We start from the raw sequence: 20,891 nt of genomic DNA, 5'->3' as shown, positions 1-20,891 counted from the left end.
CTATTCAGCATTCAGCGCACATATCTGTGGACGGTTTGAATTTTAAAACGTCAACGCGCGTTCCGAAACTCATCGAGGAGAGGTTTAGAATTGTCCAGTCCACAAGTGCACGTCCAAAAGCAATGCGGCTTGTAAAAATCTGCTGATTCTTTAATATGATTGGTTCTTACCTCTGATTCTTCCCCGGATCTGAGTGTAGAAACCAATCGTTAAAGAATAATTGCTTTTTCCGCTGAACGCAGCCTATCATAACGCGAGGCTGTGACGTCAGTTTCAAATTTTCACTGTGCCGCGATAGCAATGACACGTAACTTTTCCACTAATTGTAAGGCGGAAACGTGAAAAAATTCGTTTGAACTCAGAATCATTAACTCGACGAAACGTGTCCGCGTGAATAATAAAAGTTTATGCGGACTAGATAGAGGAAAAAGTTAAAAGAAAATAGTTTCATGTGAAATTACGTGATCGATCCTTAGGACGTTGTTATCAGCATGAAGTTGGCGTTAACAATACTCCCAACTTCATGATCAAAGGGGGTTAGGGGAGCAGGGGGAGCGTGCATGAGTCTGCGTGTGAGTACGGACGTATGGAGTATGGCTGTGGTGGAGTCCTCCTCGGTTTAGTAGCTCGCCATGTTTTTTACTGAGTGGGGTGTGTAGAAGAGGCCGGGGTGAAAAATCATCTCTCGAGGCATGCAGGTACGTCGAGAATCCTGGATTTTTTCGTCATCTCTCGATGAAACGCACGGGCGTCCGAACGCGGATGCCCGCACGTCGCGACGCGGACCCGCGTCGCCGTCGACGACGAGTCGCGTTTCTCGTTTCGTAAATTCTAACGTCGTCACGCACGGGCTTTCGTTCTGGGCAGAGCTATGACTCAGGCGAAACTCTATAGCGCAATCGGCAAGGTTATTCGCGTTGCACCCCCCCGGGAGCACGGGCTCCCGCTTCCCGCTGCCAGCAGTGCCAGCGTCTCGTCTCGTGCGCGCGGACTCGCGGACACACGACACGCGGCCGCGGCCGCCCGTTGCGTCCCTCGCCTAAATTCGCCCCACTCGGCTCGGGCGCGCGTTCTCCACCTCCGCGATAACACCTAAGATGTATGTATACCTACATACGTCGACGTCGATGCTTTTGTCGTACGCACGTATCTACAGATAACGCGTACGTCCCTTTAATGCCTTCAATAACGACCACAAATGGTCTCGGGCGTGTGTCCGCCGTATGACGTGCGACTCCGCTTGCACTTCTGGATCCTGGTTTTTCTATTTCTTGTGCCTCTCTCGCGTGCGTTGATAGAATTTTTCGTTCTGAACATTGCTGTGCCCAACAAAAGTTGGCTATGTGTATACGCATGTGTACACATATCATCTATATATGTATGCACATATATATCTGGTCACCTTGACGTCCCTTGTATTTCTTTAAATAGATACAAATAGACGTTAGTAGAAAATGTTACGTATAACTAAATATTATATATTGCCTATAACATCTCGAAACTTTAAAGTGATGCTGATAATGTGAAAGTATACAAGTAAGGTAGATATTTGTAAATTATTTTTGTTGTTATTGAATATTCTAGCACAGATTACAACTGTAACATGTGTTATCGAGCTGTGAAAAATAAATTATTTTTATGAAAAGTATAATTATATTAGTAAAATTAAAATAAAGTATTACTTGAATTACTTGCAGTACTATAAATATTATTTGTAAATGAACGAATATTATTTGCAATGTGTTTCTTTTCTACACTGAAATACGTATTTATACTGCGTTCACTTGTTACTTTTAGTGTCAAAATGGGAAGGAGACTATACTCGTTATCCTTCACTAAGACCTGCCAGCCTCACTTCAATGATATATCCACCACCCAAAAACTAAAGAATTTTTAAACAAGATTACTGAAACTTTAAGAGAAACAATATTAACAATATTTCTGGACGATTAAATAACTTAATGCGAAAAATTCAAAATAAGAACTACAGACAGAAAACGTTCGATAAGTCTGTTGATTAGTTTGGACGACGTAGTGGTGGATTCCATAAAATTGAAACATTATACGACAATAATAAAATACTGTACTGTACATAGGTGAGTTTGAGAGCACTCAGATTTTAAATAATCTAAGCTCCGTTTTAATGATTCCCTATTTAGACGCCATGATATCTAAAATCAAAGTGTGGTGTTATAATTTTATAGGAGAGATGATCACCCTGGAGATAGTGAAGTTGGTCAGAGTTCCTGGGTCTAGGAGGAGATCTATTAAGAGGGAATGAGGAACCCAGCCTTGCATTTGGTCGGGATAGTGACGTCCCCTGGAGGAGGTGAAGTCTTTGGCTCGAGGGCCGAGGAGGAGTTGCGCCAGTGGCTTGAGACACGCCTGGACGCATTGGGGATTGACCCAGTTGCGTACTCGCGCGTTGTACTCAGCCTATTGCGCCGCCCCGACTCGGCCCTAAGTCCTCCAGAAGAGGCAATCGAATTAGGTAGAGGCACAGGACGTCGCGTACGTGCCTCCCGACCTAAAGCAAAGCTGCCAACGCATGGTGACGGGGAACAACGACAAGCTGTTGTGCAATGTCTGACAAGTGCTGCTGATGACGTAAGTTTTATAGATATAGAAATATAGTTTCTACTAGGAATATATAAGATTCCTACGTTCTACAAATTGCCTATGTTAAATAGTAACTGTACGTAAAAAGAATATTTTTTGTATAGAAATACGGGGTAGATGCTCTAGTTGATGAATTGTGCGTAAAACTGAAAGAATTAGAAGGCGGAAGCTCGTATAATGAAGAAGAAGAATCCAGAAAATCTCACGATGAGCCTGAAACAAATTTAGAAACGCTCACATCTCGTGACAAGGCTCTCAGATATTACGCAGCATTTCCAGCCTTGCAATCTGTATCCATTAAGAAGACTCCTGCACAGAAAGATAGAAATTTTGCCAACAGCAACAACAATAAAAACTACGGAATTAATTTGCACAATAAAAATAAAACCGCTTGCAATAAAAAGACAAAAATGTCTATCGTGAGTATAATACTTTTTTATTTTTTTTTCTCAAATCTTGTCGATGTAGTAGTTTCCGTTGCGATAAGTCATATTCTTTTTCTGTTCTTTCTAGAACATCGAATCACAAACATCAGAAGAGAAAGAAAGCTTTGGATTTGCTAAATCAATGGAACGGGAAAGGGAAAAGGAACTTGATCAGTTAAGATTAGCGCAATTAAAGGCAAAGTTTAACGAGAGCTTAGAGGCACTTTGGAATTCAGTACCAGGCAATGCACAGGACACAGCTTCGATATGGGCAGCTCCGACACTTTCCATTCCTTCTGGACCTCATTGGCCCACAGACACTACCAGGACAATCTTCACCTTACCCACCTCCTCAGATAATGGCTACGCTACTGACACACCAAACCAAGAATCTATTGTTGACGAATCACCGCTTACTCCATGGGGTATTGATGTAATCAGCATTGAGGATAACGCAGATGAATGTAGCAATAAAGATAAAGCAGGTCAGATATCAATCCTTGATGCAATATGTTATAATTTAAGATTTATATCAAAGTAATACTTATAGTTGAAAAATCTCGTAGAGAGTTTAAATTTTTTTATCAGGGGAGATTTTTATATTAGTGATATTATTGTAGAATACAACATAAATTGGATGAATTCGCTTGTGGATGGGTGGTGGAACGGAATTGACAATACAAGTTTGTATTGTCACAATTCTCAAAAAGATGACCGCTTCTTTCCGGTAGCGTCGAGCAAAACTCCGCTTGGAGTTCGCAAAGAATCTTGTTCGAGTCTGAAGGTAAACAGCCTTCCAGAACCAGACGAGGATCTATTGACTTCCGCACGTACTCACTTTCGTCCGATAAAGGACGATGGTCACTGGGCAGATGGGACGACGTTTACTGTGAACAATACAGTAGAACGCGTTGCTTATCGCAGATCTGAGTCAGGAAACTTACTGTACCTTCCTGGCGGAGAAAGCCCGTATATGGAGTATCGGGAGAATGACGCGGTGGCATTGTCCGCGTCTACGAATTTAACGCTGAAGTTTCGGGTGCGTCAGTGCGACAAGAGTGTCCAAACTGAGCCCGTACGATCTCCGGTCAAACGCCGCATTCTCTCCGAACAAGATCATTTTCGCTATTCTCCGGTCGGAGCCGAAGATGCCGTTTTACAAGAGCAAGAAAATAACGAAAAAGATTCTTTTGCTTTGGATCAACTTGGCTGGATGCAGTCGAGTGTACCTCTGCACAATGATAGAAAAAGGTAATGAACATTGTTAAGATACGCCATGTATTCCAAGCGCGTCAATTGCATAGAACGTGTAACGTCGTTAATTACGAATACAATAAGAGAAGAGTGACTTTACACTAATTTTTTTTTCTTATTATTAAATGGGTGAGAAAATCAATATTGTCAGGTTAAAAAACGAGATTTATAGTATCATATCCAGAATTGGATAATAAAACAGAAAAGTTGGTATTCATAGACTTATCTATTTTCGAAGATAAATATTAATGTATGTGTGATTTGTTCTAAGTGGTTAAAAAACTTTAAGAAAAATAAAAGATAAAATACTCTCTCTATACACATAAATATATTCCATTTTTATTGGAAAATAATTGAATGACTTTAGCTCTCCAAAAAAATTTAGGCTCAATTTTTTTTTTTTTTTAGGATAGAATCCGTGCTAAAAACGAATGAAATGGTAGAGCAATGATTTTACTACAATAATACCTGTCCTGGACTTACTTGCAATTCTGAAATATATTAATAGCGTGTCTGGATAAAAGTTTTACGGGTACAATTTAGTTTTGTCACATTGCTATTGTACCTAATTACATCTTTTTTTCGATAGAAGGCACAGTAGCAGCTTCGGATTCCAGCCACTGACGACTTTACGTCCGTTGACCTTGTGAACCGGATAATGTAAGCTGCAAAATAATACTATATGACTGGAGATTTGAGGTGTTTAGCTATACTTTTTTTTCGCAAAATAAAAAAGCGATTGATAGGATTGTGAATGGGGGTCCTCTTGGCATGTGGAATTTGTTATGCATGTATCCAAGAAGGCACGAGTAAACCCCATCGTCACTCGTAATAAGCAACATGCAATCGAAACAACGCGAAACAAAGCGAGAATATTAACTATTCATTTAGATAATTAATAAATAATCTTTTGATGAGAGAGTAAAGAGGAAAGGAACAAAATAAGAAAAAAAAAGAAGTGTATATGTTACACACAGCGTTTCACGTTTCGAGAACGTTGAAGATGTAGTCCACGCTATTTCAGTTGTAGGTTGTTGATTACTTTGTGATTTTTGAGGAGAGAGCTTAGTACGCTGATTTTTGTAGAAAATTGTAGCGAGCAATTTTGTTTCTGACCCGACGTGCAGGCCAAGAATATCTACTTATTCGATTCATATATCGAAAAGAAAAGACAAAAAAGGAAACGAAACTTACGAATCAGAAACAAATTCGAAAGGACAGTTGAGTACTTATTTTGAACGCCGCACGAATGCAAATCGGGTATTTAATTAAAGAGCTGTTCTATTGTTGTTTTTCGTAATTATTAATGGATTATCTTAATCGTATTCCCCTATAATTATGATTTAACTCCCTAGAAGATTAATCCCTTCTCCAAAATCCTTTCCTTCTCCCACGTTCCAAATTTCCTTGTATCCATTGCTTTCCCTGTGCTCACCCTAAGGAAATCGAATAACTGAAAACATACGTGTAAAAAAAAACGTGTAATTTCAAAACACGTGCTTACCTTGCGAAAGGTATGCGAAAAAAATACAAAAAATGTTACTCTAGCATGCAGATGCCTTTGAAACGAATGTTGAGTGATGTTAATGCGTCGAAGGAATGTGTCACTTATAAACAACTGTCTTTAGGAAATAATGTGAAAGAAACATACGCAATGTAAAAAAAAAGGGCGCTCTTTGTCTTTCCGCGAAATAATGTACGGAAAGGATAAATAAAGGCATTGCAAAGAAGAAAATTGTACGTCAGTTTTAAATCTTCCACTCCTATAAATTTATTTATCTCTCTTTGTCCAAGAATTCCGCAATTAAACCTTTCTTTAAAGTTATCTAAAACCACAAACATTTAGCGCGGAGTTTATATGCTAAAAACATGCAAATGGATCCTATAAAAATGTTACTGTATTTTATGACGACCGCTTTACTGTGCGTCACACCAATATAAAAATTCATGAAGATTCATGAATTTTGTCTAATATCTCATTAATACAAAATTGACACGGTCGTCTAAAAACGCTTTTATCCCTTTGTGCGACAGCTTCATACTTATAGTCTCAAATAAATCCTCTCTGAATGTTTCAACCTAAAATCTCGATCTAAATTGCGAGATTTTTTGAAACGCATGTGTAGGGGCAGGATGCAAATCGAACCGAATTGACTTAATTCCCTTCGCCATTTTCATTTTCGGGGGCGTAACTTGATGTACGCTGACTTTCGCACGGTGCCGATAATACCAATACTCGAAGGCTAATGTGAAGCAAGCGAAGATGATGCCTACAAAAATTACGAGGAACACACCGCCAATATTTTGAATACTGATACCATCGCTCTGATTATTTTCTAGCTCGCAATTCTTTTTCATAGGATTCTGCTTCCACCATTTGTCCTTCAATTTCTCCAATCTTCTCTTGTTCAACAGTATGAGAATCCTATGGCAATAAAAAAACGAAGGATAGGAGATTTGGTTTTTACGAAAAAAAAAAGATAAACGTCTTCGTACATACGCATTGTTAAATTGATCCTTTAGCGGTGAGCCCTGTTGGACGGCGATAGCATAGGGTTTCCTTGAAAATTCCTCTCCGACTTGAGTCAGATCGCAATTCGTCATGACAAGATACTTGATAGTCGAAGCGTCCTCGATGAAAGCGAATTCATTGTTCGCGTACTGATCCTCCTGTCGAATTCGCCTTAGCGCTTCGTCGATGTCGGCTGGAAATCCAGCTTCTTTCATGGCTTGAAACATTTTTGTATACTTGTCGCTAACAGGATAGTCCCAGACGGCTAGTTTCGCCCTTTCTACGTCCGACAAGCTATCGTTCAGGCTCATATCTTTCCAAATTCTATAATAATTTAAAATATATTTAAAAGAATCACGCATAAAGATCTGATTTGAGAAGTAATCACTTACTCGTAGAAGCGCGTCTCGATGTCTGCCATTCTCTGGAAGTAGACGTACGCCGGGGAGTTGGCGATAGGCGCATATTGTATTTTGTACTGTTTGCTCAGGTCCTCCAAGGTCTCGATAGGTATCTCCAACCTGGACACCGTGAGGAAAGCTGCCAAATTAGCTGTGTAAGACGCAATGATGATGAACCCGAAGAGCCACCATGTAGCCGCCACCAATCTTCCTGATAAATTTTTCGGCGCCTCGCCACCACCCTGGGGGGTCAGGGAGGTCATGCAGAACCAGAAGCACTCCCTGATATTGAACTCCCTCTTCTCATCGTCGTCCTTGTACTTGTCACGATTATTCTGGTAGCTGTACGGCGACCAACGGTCGAATAGCCACATGAGGAAGCTGGTGAAGAAGTACGCCGCCAGGATGCAGAGCCAGACCTCGTTCTCTAGCACCGTGAGAAACTTGAAGAGCGACGTCGTCGGGTTCGTTTTCTGCATCACGATCGTCAGGCCGACCAGATCGTAAAAGGGCACCGTAAAGTCTATGACTTTTTCTCGTTCCGCCATGACCCAGAACGAGCTCAGGGCGATGTCGGCGCGTTTATCTATCAGCTCTCTCATCATTCCGGTCCAGCTGCCGTTCTCGCTTAACGAACCGTACTCGTGGTCCTCCACTTCGCGTACTTCGTACTCGAACGGCACAGTTTCGCGAATCGCGTCCAGCAGATCGATGCAGAAGCCGTACCACGTCCCAGTTCGATTATTGTACATCATGAAGGGTGGATGTTGCACGGCGACCACCCTGTAGCTCGTCACCGCGGTGTTGTTCATGATCTTGTCGTTGGTAACCTTCGCAGAACGCAAATTCTCGTGATAGGCGAACAATAAAAAAATCAGACAGAAAATAGAGCAAGATCAATACACAGGATGACGATTGTCGTATCCAACTACCTCCGAGACTCCAGAGAATGTGGAGCAGGTGCGAAGCATGAAACGAGTGAAACTAAATACGCAAAAGGGTTTCGTGACGCTTTTATAGCGCGATACAATGCGCAAGTAAATAAAAGTATACATATATGATCATTACGCTCTTGCCACCTTGAACTTTTTCCAGGACAGATAAGCGAGCGTCATTAGGGAACGACAGCGCGATAGATACGACGGCGAGATATTACAATAAAGAACTTACGCTGAAGGAATTTCTTTTTTTTTTCCGACACAATCCCTTTTAATGAATATCTCGTATTATCATAGTTCTGTATTTGTTAATACTCTTTGCGGGAAGTTAATGCAAAATCGGCTTAAAAGTAAGCTCGAGTTTCAGCGCCCTTTATTTAGCGGTATTCGTTATCATGCAAACGCGATCCAGTTTAAACATGCTTTGCAAACGAACGAATATTCAAGAAGAGCTTAAATAAACTCCAACAGCAATTTTTACATGCTATCTTAATTCAATACGACAATTAATTTGCTGGTTTTACGAATTATTTCCATATCTATCCGTAGAAAAGGGTAGTACAATATGAACGGGAAAAAATATATGAGCCATCGATCGCATAAACGTCGCTCGGTCAGGCACGAGTCAACGTGACGGTCAAGCGTGATCAATAATCCTCGGATATATGGCATTCGAGGATTGGAAGGAAAATCGAAGAAGCCGTATAATATATTGAAAACATTATCGTAATACGGAAAGAAAATTGCTTATTGTGATACACTGCTTGTGTCATAGAATCCCCTCATCTTCGTGCAGGCAATCGATTTCATCACAATAGATTACGAATAATTAGGAAGTCAATATTAACACACGACACATCGTCCTTCAACGTTTTTCACGTGACACGCTACCTCTCGTTTCAAGCACAATTGGACTTACCTGCAAGGGCACCTCGATGCCCGCTTGCCATTCTCCGCTCTCCTCCTTCGACGTAATCTTTTCCTTTTCGATGTTTACCATATATACGATCATCTTAAAATCCGCGTGATGCTCCCCGTTCTTCCTGCCCCAGGTAATATTGGCGTACGTCGGCGTCATATTTTTCGAGACTGCCATCAATTTAGCCAGGAAATCCAGGCCTCTCGTCGGCGTGTTCGTCTCGTCGTAGCTGTTGCAGTCGATATGATGGGGTTTCAAGGGCCAGTCGCCGTTGTCCAAGGCCGACTTCATCGCGCTGATACCCAACAGAGTCAAATCGTAATAAAAGGCGGACGTGATAAGCGGTTTCTGGAGCGTATCCCTTACAACAAATTCCGCTTGATTTTTTTCATCGCTCACCACTGGCGGTTCCGGCTTCATGAATAAAATAGTGGTGTTCTCGCACGCGCAGCTCGGCCACGATTCCTCATCCAGAGTCAAAATAAACCATCCGTACTTCCGTCCGGTGAAGCTCAACGATTCCCCGGCGTCCAACAGCATACCGATGGTGTTTTCATCGCCGAGTAAGAAATAGTTTACCACGTCCAAGTCCCGTAACTTGGACAATTGCTCCTTTACGTTGTCGATCATATCCTGCAAACTGTTGATGACGTGCCTGGTCGGCACGTTCAGCAGCAGACTCTTGTACTTGTGGTTCATGACGAAGTTTTTGTCATAAAGGATGCCGGCATTGGTGATGTTCATTTGAATCGCCAACTGACGGATCGCCTCGGGCAGAAGATCGCTCGGTGGCATTACCTGGAACGAAATACCGAACCACGGAAAATTGCAAGAATATTTGAAGAATTTTTCAAGTAAATTTTTCTAGAGGAAACTATGTAAATTCCAGTTGATTTATTTCTATGACCTATATATATATCTACAAAGCAAAATGTATATAAAATGTATAAAGCTATATCGGTCGGATATATTTCTAAATTTCACGTTATATCACGCATGTATCAGGACACACGCTATGTACTTCGCTACCAGGACTTTTTACGTGCGTAATTGGACATGGTACCTGAATCAAATAGTCTTTTTGATCAAGGTTGAGATCTCTCCAATAGCGAATATCACCCTCTTGACCGAATTGGGCGGATAAAGTCGGGACCCCCATGGCCGCGGTAAACGAGCTCGAAGCTTCGGCGCCCAAGTTGGCCATCGTCATGTCCAAGATCAGATCCGGGACGGTCGCGCCGCCCTTGCTGATAGCCGAGCTCCAGGTGTTGCATATAGTCTCGAGACTCTCGCTGGAATCGTTTTCGTTGATCTGTACGGACCACACGTTGCCCAGATGACCCGGATACTTCTCCTTCAGAGCCTTCAAAGCGCTGGTCACGCTCGCGTTCCCCACTTCGTTCTTCTCACCATTAATTATAACTAATTGGGGAAAAAGCATCGCACCGACGTGGCATGCAAGAAAAAAGAGAAGGCAAAAGCAAGTCAGACGATTAATCTTAAGACGTAACACCTTAGGGCGCTCTACTGCCTTAAATAGCTCATTAATGAGAAACTACAACGCTGTGCGCTGTGAGACAAAAGCAGTTATCGCGCATCGGATCGTTTGAAAAGCGGTAATGGACTGGCCTAAAAAGCTGTCGACGCTTTCGCAAATGGAATCTTTTCTTTCGTATGCGCATAGAATGTGGATTTGTTTTCTCTTTCAACGACAGAGATGCAACCGGTGACAATACGTCACGTGTGTATCGATCGCATAATACGGTTATCTACAGCGCTACGCAAGATTTTCCAATTAAACTTCTATAAATGAAACTTACAAAGATTCACCGGTCTCGATCGAGCTGGTTTCTGTTTGTCACCGTTTGACGTGTCTTCTACTCCGTAGGCAGCAAAAGTCACCGATAGAACGTACAGAATACAAATCTTTGCGACACGACGGCCGGATATCATGATCGCGAACGAGTGGGCGTCTTCCAAATAAGCTTCGAACAAAACTCGAAAGGAAATGGCAAAAGTAATTAACTCAGTCTGAACGCGGGATATACTTTTAGCGATACAAATCGAAGCCTCGAGCGTCTTGCTTATCGCGCAATATCACTTATCGGCGCTCAGCTTTCGCTCGTCCTCGCAACCCAGGGACATCGAAGGTGCATTCAGTTTCAGTTTGTCGGCGCGAAAGTTCGCCGCTTTAAGGAAACTCGGCAGTATTCCCCTGCGCGATTAACTGCAACTGCAACTCTATATTGAGAGCTTAATATCGTTAATACGGTCTCGAGCGTTGTGTGTGAAACTAGGACGGCAGGCTGGAGGCTGGAGGCTAGAGGCACGGCCTTCGCGGTCCAGTTACGACTCGAGGGTGGAAACCTCGATGGTGGCTACCGCCGTTACGGCATCGTCGAGGAAACTTCCCCTCGAGACGATTCTTTTCGGACCTGCCATACACCGTTTGGAAATTCAAAGTGGATATATTGCGCGTAGAAAGCGGTCAGCTGTCTACTGACAGGTCGGTTCGCAGGCAGCTTCGCTCCAGGGTGTCCTCCGGTTTATTTGTGTTTGCCCATCGGTTGCCGCGGGGATGACCCTAATCAATCGTAGTCAGCACGTGTGACCAGCGCCCCTGTTATCTCCTCCTTTAACGAAAATTTGACGGATATATCGGGCATTCACGTGTACCACGATACTTTCGTGGACACGCGCATGACATAACTCTCGTAAGGCCAATTCCGTGCAAATTCCGTTGTACGTTGTTTCCTCGCCCTTATCGCCAACTCGTTTCATCATCGCTGATAAACGGGTTATGGATTAATTATTTCGACCGGGAATGCTCATTTACGCGAAGCGAAGGCAACGACGGGATTGACACGTGGAACCAAGCCGGGAAATTGAATTTGTTCGAGTCAAAGCGATCGAAAACGATTTACACACGAAAGAATGACCGCCTGTCCGTCTGTGTACGGATTATAGAGGCGCGAATGTTGGAGAAATTGCATTTACGCACTGGCTACTGGCTTCGATGCAATCGATCACTTCCACTTCATTTATTTAGTATTTTTCTGAAATCGATTTGCGTAGAGATTTCAAAATAAAAAAAGGATCATCAAGAAAATACGAGATAACAATTTTTATTTGGAATCACGGAATCGGAATCGAGTGTTACGCGACATCGTATTCCGTTTCCGTATAAAATATAACTGCCTTCAGGATGAATCTCACCCGTGACGGTGATTTATAATCCGTTAAAGTGCATTCCACTCAAATATTCAGTTTAATTTAGTTGTGCACAATAAAGCGAGATCACTTCGTCACGGTGCGTGACTTTCCGACACATGTGGAATCTCTTTTCCATTTTAACGAGATTTGTTTTACATACAGCACTTCCTCCCCAAAATAATTTTAAAAAATATTACTATATTACACAGTATTTTCTACACTATTCTACAGTAAACATATTTTTTTCCCAGACAATAGGTACCGCACTATTTGTACGTTTTAATAATTCTGAATTTGGATGACATAATCAAAAGTTTTACATCAGGCGAATCAACTTACATCAACTAAAGCTTACTCTTCTTACATGCAAATCGACCAGCTGCAATAATAAGTCGAAAACTACGTTCCGTGGTCCAGTAACACATAATCGCGCGATATGAAGTAAACTTCGTCCTTGACACACATGCAAACTGCCGTGGTTAACGAGCAAACGGGATTACGAATCTCGAAACGTATAATTTAAGCACAATCAACTCGAAACCTTGTAATAATATCTAACTCCATCTGCCACGTTCAAGACGTCAGATACGCGCGGATATCGCGTGCGACAGTACTCGAAGTAACCGAATGTGTGTGCTATTACAGCACGATTATTATTATTATTATTATTATTATTATTATTATTATTATTAGTACTTTCGCTATTAAAATTGGAGATCCTTGCCTTAGATAAGAAGCGAACATTACGATATTGATTTGACATTTTACATATCTGAGGACTTGAGACCGGAAATTAATTTTTACCTCGACGTTTTAATGTTCAAATTTTTGAGAGTGCGATGAGAACATGTCTCGTAAAATGGGTTAAATAACAAAATATCATTTCCCAACGGTACCTTCCGCGTGCGAAATTTGCTTTGATGTTGTCCATATTTGAATGTAACTATTCTGTTTTTCTTTCCATGACATTTTCGCCGTTCTCGTTTTTATGAGCAATTGTCACTTTTTGCTTTATATCTTTTGTTATTGCGGTAGTATAATGTATGAATAATATAACACACTAAAAACACGTTTCAATGTAGTGAATAAAAATACTGCTGCCGTATCATCTAACATGAATCTCCAATCAATTTCATTACCATCCGGATATTGCGCTCTCTCTGGGTTTTCGTTCCATTTCTTTTATATGTAGTTTCTAATAGAATGATATTTCTCGAAGCTCATAATTCCTGTGAAATCCTGTAAAAAAGTAGCAATATTACAAAATGTTTGCTCGTTAATTCTTTGCATTTGAATGTTGTCTCTCAACAAAGCAAGTATTATACAAAATATGTACTATTTTATATCTTATTGTCAGAGATACGTATACACTTCGAATTTTGCTTGTCAATGACGATTCGTTCTTAATAGCAAACTCGTCTTGGCCTAAATCGCAGTTCGTTAATGCAAAGTGTGTAATCTGCATAGCTTCGCAATTTTTCGCACATTGTTCGCAGCTTTCTGTATTGGGGTGGAAGCCTGCTCTCTTCATCGCATTATAAATCTTCGTGTACTTCTCGACTATTTCCATTCATTATAGCTTGCCCTTTTCATAATCCGACGTACTCCCGTCCAAACTCATCTGTCTCCACAGACTGCAAACATTCTCACGATTACCGAGGCTGCCCAATTAAAAACATTTTTACTATAATCGATTCGCTTCTTTTTACATGTAAGACAAGCAAACTTATCCCTCGTTACTCAAACGAGAGATAAAGAGATCATCTGCGGAGAATATTAATTAAACGTTGAATATGCCCCCCTCCCAACTCCGTTGATTTTGTTATATTTAGAAACCACACGAAGTTTTAATCGCTCTCGCACGTGAAAGATGCAAATGCGTTTGCTAACTATATAATCGCCTCTAGCGACGAAAGAGCTAACACAGATTACATTAATCAAAGCGAAGCTTATGCCAAATTTCAAATATTAGTTTGTTGCTACGAAATGTATAATTAGAGTGATTCTGCTCGGTTACGAGATTATTAATTAAATTTGCCAATATCGGCATTAATGCTTTTAAACAATTTATCTGCATTATATCAGAACCAAAATACGATTTAGCTTATATATGTATTAATTATAATTTGTTAAAGCGAATTTGTTAAAACGAGGGATATTTCGTATTTCAAGGTAATTTAATTCGCAGGTAACCTGATCAACCATATACCAAATTTAGCATTATTGTAATTATTACCTCCCAATTTTAAACAATAATACTAATTACTAAAATATGCCATAAAATACAAGCATATTTGATTGATTTTTTGTACAAAGAAAAGCTGTTCTAAGTTTTTGTAACATACTTTCTGTAACGTGGACATCAAAGAAAAAAGAGAAGAAAGACCGTAATAATAGTGCAGTCTTGAAAGTTTACAATCGACACTTTCATTCGTTATCAGGATACTCTAGTAATTCTTTGTCGAGAGATTTTCTCTGTATCTCTAGAAATATCGACTTGGTTTGTGACCTCTATTGTCATCTCTCACAATAGAGGTTCCTCTTGCGCCTGTCGATTGCTCTGTCTGTGACAAGTTATATAAACTTGTCACTTTTTAATTCATCAAACAGCACGTACACACGTTGAGATTCGCAGCTTTGTTAATTAATGATAAGAATTTAAAGAGTATTTTCAAGATCGTTCGCATATTTTATTTCACTATTATCAAGAAAAGGATCACGTATTTGGGCAGAATTTCTTTGGACAAAACTTATTTTTTATATTCTCGAAATATCGGTAGGCCGGCAAGATAAGAATATTCGTTTTGACATTGCCTCCTGCAATGCGATTGTTTATCATCCCGATACGTCGTTCCAAGAGACATGGAGCAAGATTGTACACCGCTACGACGAATTCGAAGATCCACCCAGACAGCGACCGCCAATTTGCTGGACAGATTCTTGGGTATCAAACCGCAACTCTGCGGCGTGATCGACATCAGGCAAAACCAGAAGCACTCCCTCAAACTCGCGAAACGCGGACTCGGCTCATCCATATATTTCCCGGACGCGGATTTCGTAGAATCAAAGTGATTCTCAAAGGTATACGAGGATCGTGACGAGAAACGCTATGGCGAAATTCAGCTAGACGTATAGTGATCGAGAATCGTGAGAAACCACAGGAACACGGCTGCCACCGTGGGATTTCGATCACCATGATACCGTTATCTTTGTAGAACGATACGGTGCATAGTTCACTATCTATCTATTCACGAGGGAAGGGAATCTTCAGAACGTGCTTCTTGAAGATACTAAGCAGTTATTTGACCCTTCGGTAATATTTTTAATGTAACAATATCACATTAATGAGAATTTAAAATTGATTGTTTTATTTATTCATAGAATTGAGATGAATTTTTAATAAAGAACGGGGCTGAAATAAGGCCAAAATTTGTCTGTAAGGAAAATGTGTGAAATCTATCTTTTGTTAAAGCGCAATTTAAGGATCTCGGGCAAAAGATTTGCCCATCACTTCGACTGAATATGTGTAACTGAAACAGAAACTTTTAATGCGTCGGATTAATATAAACAACATAACTATCGCCGAGAATACATCACACGTTACGATTCCACGGCGGTGTCCGCCACGTTCGTCAGGTTTTTTGTCACATCGGTCCACCTGTTCATTCATGTGCTATTCAGCCATGGCCGAAGTTCTTGTCGCTAAATTCTCGTGCGTCATAATCGAGATTTGCGCCATCACGTTCAAGAGATCGATGCAGTAGACGTAAAAGGTATTGCTGCTGCTGCTCTTGTACATAATGTACGGCGCATAAACGGTCATTACAACGCGATACAGCGGCCTCATGGTAACATTCATCTTATGGGCTTTCAAGCCGCTAATTGCGTTGGAAACACCTCGCGTGAGATCTCTGCAACTTGATAGGACTCGTCCCGGTTATTGCATCTCGGCTAATCCCCGTTTTTAAAGCTCCGTTTATAGCTAACTAATCAGATAGGTACGTATTAATTTATGGACAGACATCGACGTATTAAGTGTCATATCATGTCATATCATATTTCTCAGAATTACCAATAATCGGGAAATTAAAGCTCAGATTATAGGATAATCCGAGAAATCTTTTTTCAAAGTTGGTTACTTTTAAATCTGGTTTTAAAATGATTTCCTCTTCGGTGGTGAATTTTCAATAAAATCGAGACGCACATACATACGGATATATTGATTTATTGGTAAAATTCACGACAACGGGCTTATTGGGCTCACCTTAATAAATTATCGCGTGAATACACATTACATTAATGACTGTTCGATTCAGTATCGAAAATATAAATTTGGAACGGAATGCGTGGACCTCAAAAGCGGACCAATTTTGAAACGACGCGAAATTAATGCGGGGCATTTACTTCGCATTATTTGAACTTATCGATCGTCATGATAGGACACAAATAGAGATAGCATGAGTTTGCATTCATGGCCAAAAGTTTTGAAACGTGCGTGTGTTACACGCTACATGTTTTTTTTGTGGTTATTTGCCACGTACGTCCGTTATTTTCTGTTTTTTTTTTTCCGAGCATTGCGTACTCGCGAAGTAATATACCGTGCAAAGTACAGGAAATGAAGACCGGTCGCGCCAGAAGGTCTCTCACTTTCACGAGGGTGATTGTGAATCTCCGCGAAAAGCAATCTCTATGAGCTTTGCTTGTATTTCTGTAGCTTTGCCTCCGGGATAATACGGTCGATGTTTATCTGTATTCCTCCATTATTTCCTTTTTTTCTTACAAAGTACTTTTTCTACAATAATAAAACGCTATAGATACGCGCGGCTCGATTGAATATCGTTTCTACGTATTTCCGCGGAAAATAGAATACGCGAGCACGCACGTGTGCGTTTCCCGTATACATGCAATTTCGTTCTTCCATCGCATCCTTCACGATGTTCTACATAGACATAGAACAACATAGAAATTGTAATTCATGCTGATCCGACTTATGATAATTTTCTTGCACTCGGCAAATTTGGAATTTGCTCAGAAGAATTTACTTATTCTTTAAGAATTCCATCTTAAGGAATTAATTTAAGTATATTGCTGGATTAGAGTGAGGATCTAATTGTGTTAGAATAAATGCTAAAAATTATTAACTACTTAATTCTCTCTTTTAATATTTTTAAATATTTTCCAGCGTTTTTATGCAGGCAATATCTTCAAATTTCCTCCAATTTTTCGCATTTTGTATTCGAAACGAACATCGAATATGTGCCTTTTAAAAGGTAAAATACGACGCTCGAGTAGTATGTTAGAAATATGGTGACTGGAAATATAAGGAAATTCAGATTTCGGGTCAAAAGAAAGCAAATTCATGCTCACAGTATGTGAATCGTTATGAAGGCAGATAAGTTGAAAATTAGATTTGATAGACGTTAAAGGCTGCATAAGTGGTGTCGTGGCTAATTGCATTAATCATCATATCATGTACTATATGTCGTATAATGTTGTACGTTCTTCATTCCAGCAATTCAGCACAAACTAATATCGTATGTAAGCGAAGCCTTACGAAGAAGTTTAGTAATAGCAAATATTTTGCAATCAATATCTCACACAATCCAACCTTTACAGACTTTACAAAAGAAAATTGCATCTTCATTGAACAAAAGAAAATTAAATTCTTCACTAAACCACCGAGTTGTGTACGTTAAAGAATCGCGACAAACAGAGGTATTAGATACAATTTTCGCCAATTTAGAACGACCGCCGGTTTATTGGAGGAATAATGATCTGTTATTAACGTAAATTCTTTTTTTAAGTAACTGTATATATGGATTAATAATGCAATTTTTCCTTTCTCTTCTTTTTTCCTGCCTGCAGTTATCTCGCATCAATTTAATTTTCATTAAGCACTGCCTTCAATTACACTTTTACTGTGATTATGATTTACAATACAAATATTAACAATATACATATACGAGTAACGTCGCCGCGCTCGCAATTAAATTCATTTCATTTATGATATGGATTGAATTTATAACTCGTTACATCGTTTTGCACGATCTTCTTCGAATTTACATAGTAAAATTGGTTTATTAAGTGTATTAATAAAACTAGGAAACTTGCGGATCCTCAATTACTGCCGGGAATCACTTTACGTTGCTACCGATTAATTACAAAGTTTCGTCTTTGAGTGCGATGATCTAAGAAACAACTCTTGAAAATTTTTCATTGAAACTAAGACATTGCCGCGCGTACCATTTACTTTGGAAGCTTGAGTCAAGGTGATACATAATCATGAGAACGTAATCGCGTAGTGATTACGGGGGTATGTAAATCGTGTCGGCCATTTGAAATTATCGGGATGAGGAGCGTGATGGAGAAACGAGAATATTGCACGCAAGACGACTGCACACGAGGATCCATAAATCGCTCTAATCGGCGTAAATGAAAAGCCGGCGTGTTTTAGCGCTGAACTTTTCCTGCGGGGCAGCAATAGAGTGAGCTTTACGCTTCACTTGAAAGTTTCTAGTACGATGAGATAAAGGGTGCTGTCGTGAATATTAAGCATTCAATATTAGACTCGGCCAACGACTCGGAGCTCCGGATATTTCATAATTTGCATGGTTCGGGCAATTCTACAGAATCCATTATGTCCAGAATGCCATTATGTCGTCGAGCTACGGCATTTTTCTTTTTATTCATTAAAAAACGTTATTTAAACCAAAATTAAATAATTCATTAAAAGTATCACACTTGATATTTATCGCGTTATAAAGAGCACTTATTATCCATAAATAGTAGATTTATTACTTTACTAGCCAACATTTATCTCAATTATTATAAAAAATGAGGTACCAGCGCACGCATATAGACATAAGATGAAATCCACGTAAGACGTTTTATTTCGAGACGCCTTTCATTTCACATTCAGAAAGTAATCGCGATAATTTCCACCTTGCCCCGAGTACTTCGGTCGCTCCTGATATAACGAACAAGCGGAAATCCATTAAAGAAAATTGCCGGAGCAATTATCCGATCGATGAAAGCGCATTTATCCATAATAAAATCGTCGGAGGTGACGAAAATGTGGCCGGCCGTGGCGAAATTTGCGTGCAAGCTTCCTTTCGAAGTGCAGCGTACAACGAAATACAATCAGGCGTAATCGGTCTCGTGACGCTGCTTTCACGTTTACGCGAAAGATATACGCGGTCTTTTCGGAGACTGCGCTACGCGAGATTGCACGAGGAAACAATTGGAGGTAACGGAAAACGCCCGGGTTTCGGCATTGATTTGTATGCTGCGGTGTTCGCGTGTCCGCGAAGCCTGGAAATGAACGTTTCACGAGTTCACGGTAATACTTTGTGTGGAGCACTCGTGCGTCGTCTACCGCGCGGCGGGAGCCTGCTTTATTTAATTGTAAAATTCTTCGTGGATTCTTACGTGTGTGCCAGTCGAGCGTTCGGTCGAAACGACGCGCTTTATACTTCTCCAGAGAAAATTATTAGCGCGACGATAAGCATCGCTCGACTTGTTCATTCATGCATACGAAAATACTTGCGTGCACGCTTGCCCGATGAAACCAACCAGATTGTCAAATCATACGAGCGCATGTATTCTCATGTATGGGGTCGTTTCATCAACCCAAAGTATCTCCCAGGATTACACGAGCGACAGTGCGATAGGGAATTCATCACCCTTAATCATCACACTCAATTTAACATTTGTATATACACGCAATGTGTAAAATCGCAATATTCGTATATCCTTACTATTTTCTATTTCACCGAAATTTACGGTTACGATATATCCAATGCTCTTATCCTTTCAACCATACTTTCCGGTCTATTGAGGATATCGATGTTCCATAACATTCAGGTGGTGTACTTACTTAAAAGGACTTGTAGAAAAATTATGAGGTAAAATAAAGAGATATATCTATTATGGTTCCGCGTGCTTAAAAATTTAAACGGATTTATCGTTAACCATTCGTTTGAATAGTCAAAATGTTTTATTTCAATAGAATTATAAATAACGATTAAAAAACGATTAAATGTGTGACAAATAAAAATAATAAGTTTTACATTACATTATTTATATCATAACTCATGTAAAATATGTATTTAAAAAATGCTTCCATAGCACGTTATAAAAGATCGCTCTTGGTCGAATCCATTTTATATTAACTAGTTGGTGCAGTTACTAGGGTGTTTCGTTCATTTTTACGTTGTGTAAATTAATTTTTTTAATCCGAGTGTTTTATAAAAAGGGCCTATTACGTTTTCTGTCCGGACTGTTATTTTAGTATTTGGGTTATATCATATAGAGGGAATTGCCACGTAACACGAACAATGCACGAAGCTCTTGGCTCTTGTAACAATGCAACCGCGAGACACGGCACAGACGATTTCGTTGGCGTTTTCAGCGTCGCGTGCAATGCATCACGCAAAAAAAAAATATATATATATATATAACTTTGCATTGTATAACCTGCCGTAAAAAAAATAGCAAATGCCGCCGAATCGTCAGCCCAAATTTACATTATGCGCGATACGGGATATTTTAGAACGCGGAAAAAACCATCTCAATAGGATAACTTATTATGTTTATGAGCCGTTACATAAA

At 40.1% G+C, this 20,891-nt stretch overlaps 2 protein-coding genes and 1 pseudogene across 4 annotated transcripts; 1 reads left to right on the top strand and 2 right to left on the bottom strand.

Annotated features, from left to right (window-relative positions):
* The first annotated feature begins 538 nt into the window (after positions 1-538).
* On the top strand, positions 539-6,033 carry LOC139809224 (uncharacterized). Of its 3 annotated transcripts, none has more exons than XM_071771980.1 (7): positions 539-698; positions 1,798-2,096; positions 2,205-2,607; positions 2,724-3,038; positions 3,133-3,529; positions 3,665-4,295; positions 4,707-4,865. In XM_071771980.1, the coding sequence occupies exons 3-7, from the start codon at positions 2,278-2,280 to the stop codon at positions 4,747-4,749; spliced, it is 1,716 nt and encodes a 571-aa protein (XP_071628081.1). In that variant the 5' UTR covers positions 539-698; positions 1,798-2,096; positions 2,205-2,277; the 3' UTR covers positions 4,750-4,865. The 3 variants fall into 3 exon arrangements, with proteins under 3 accessions (XP_071628081.1, XP_071628078.1, XP_071628079.1); XM_071771977.1 differs by lacking the exon at positions 4,707-4,865 and adding an exon at positions 4,888-6,033 and having other exon boundaries at positions 540-698; XM_071771978.1 differs by lacking the exons at positions 1,798-2,096; positions 4,707-4,865 and adding an exon at positions 4,888-6,033 and having other exon boundaries at positions 549-698.
* A 7-nt stretch (positions 6,034-6,040) lies between these two features.
* LOC139809216 (ionotropic receptor 25a-like) lies at positions 6,041-11,541 on the bottom strand. Its single transcript, XM_071771965.1, has 6 exons — positions 10,889-11,541; positions 10,132-10,490; positions 9,069-9,866; positions 7,203-8,041; positions 6,799-7,134; positions 6,041-6,723 (listed from the first exon to the last, which is right to left on the bottom strand). Exons 1-6 carry the CDS (start codon positions 11,019-11,021, stop codon positions 6,378-6,380), a joined length of 2,811 nt encoding a protein of 936 aa, XP_071628066.1. The 5' UTR covers positions 11,022-11,541; the 3' UTR covers positions 6,041-6,377.
* Positions 11,542-11,688: 147 nt separating this feature from the next.
* LOC139809054 (ionotropic receptor 25a-like) lies at positions 11,689-20,880 on the bottom strand (annotated as a pseudogene).
* Positions 20,881-20,891: the final 11 nt, after the last annotated feature.

The sequence above is a fragment of the Temnothorax longispinosus genome, chromosome 2 (assembly GCF_030848805.1).
Source record: "Temnothorax longispinosus isolate EJ_2023e chromosome 2, Tlon_JGU_v1, whole genome shotgun sequence".
In the NCBI taxonomy this organism is placed as follows: Eukaryota; Metazoa; Arthropoda; class Insecta; order Hymenoptera; family Formicidae; genus Temnothorax; species Temnothorax longispinosus.
Note: the sequence above shows the minus strand (reverse complement) of the source record. Positions and strands in the feature narration are given on the sequence as shown.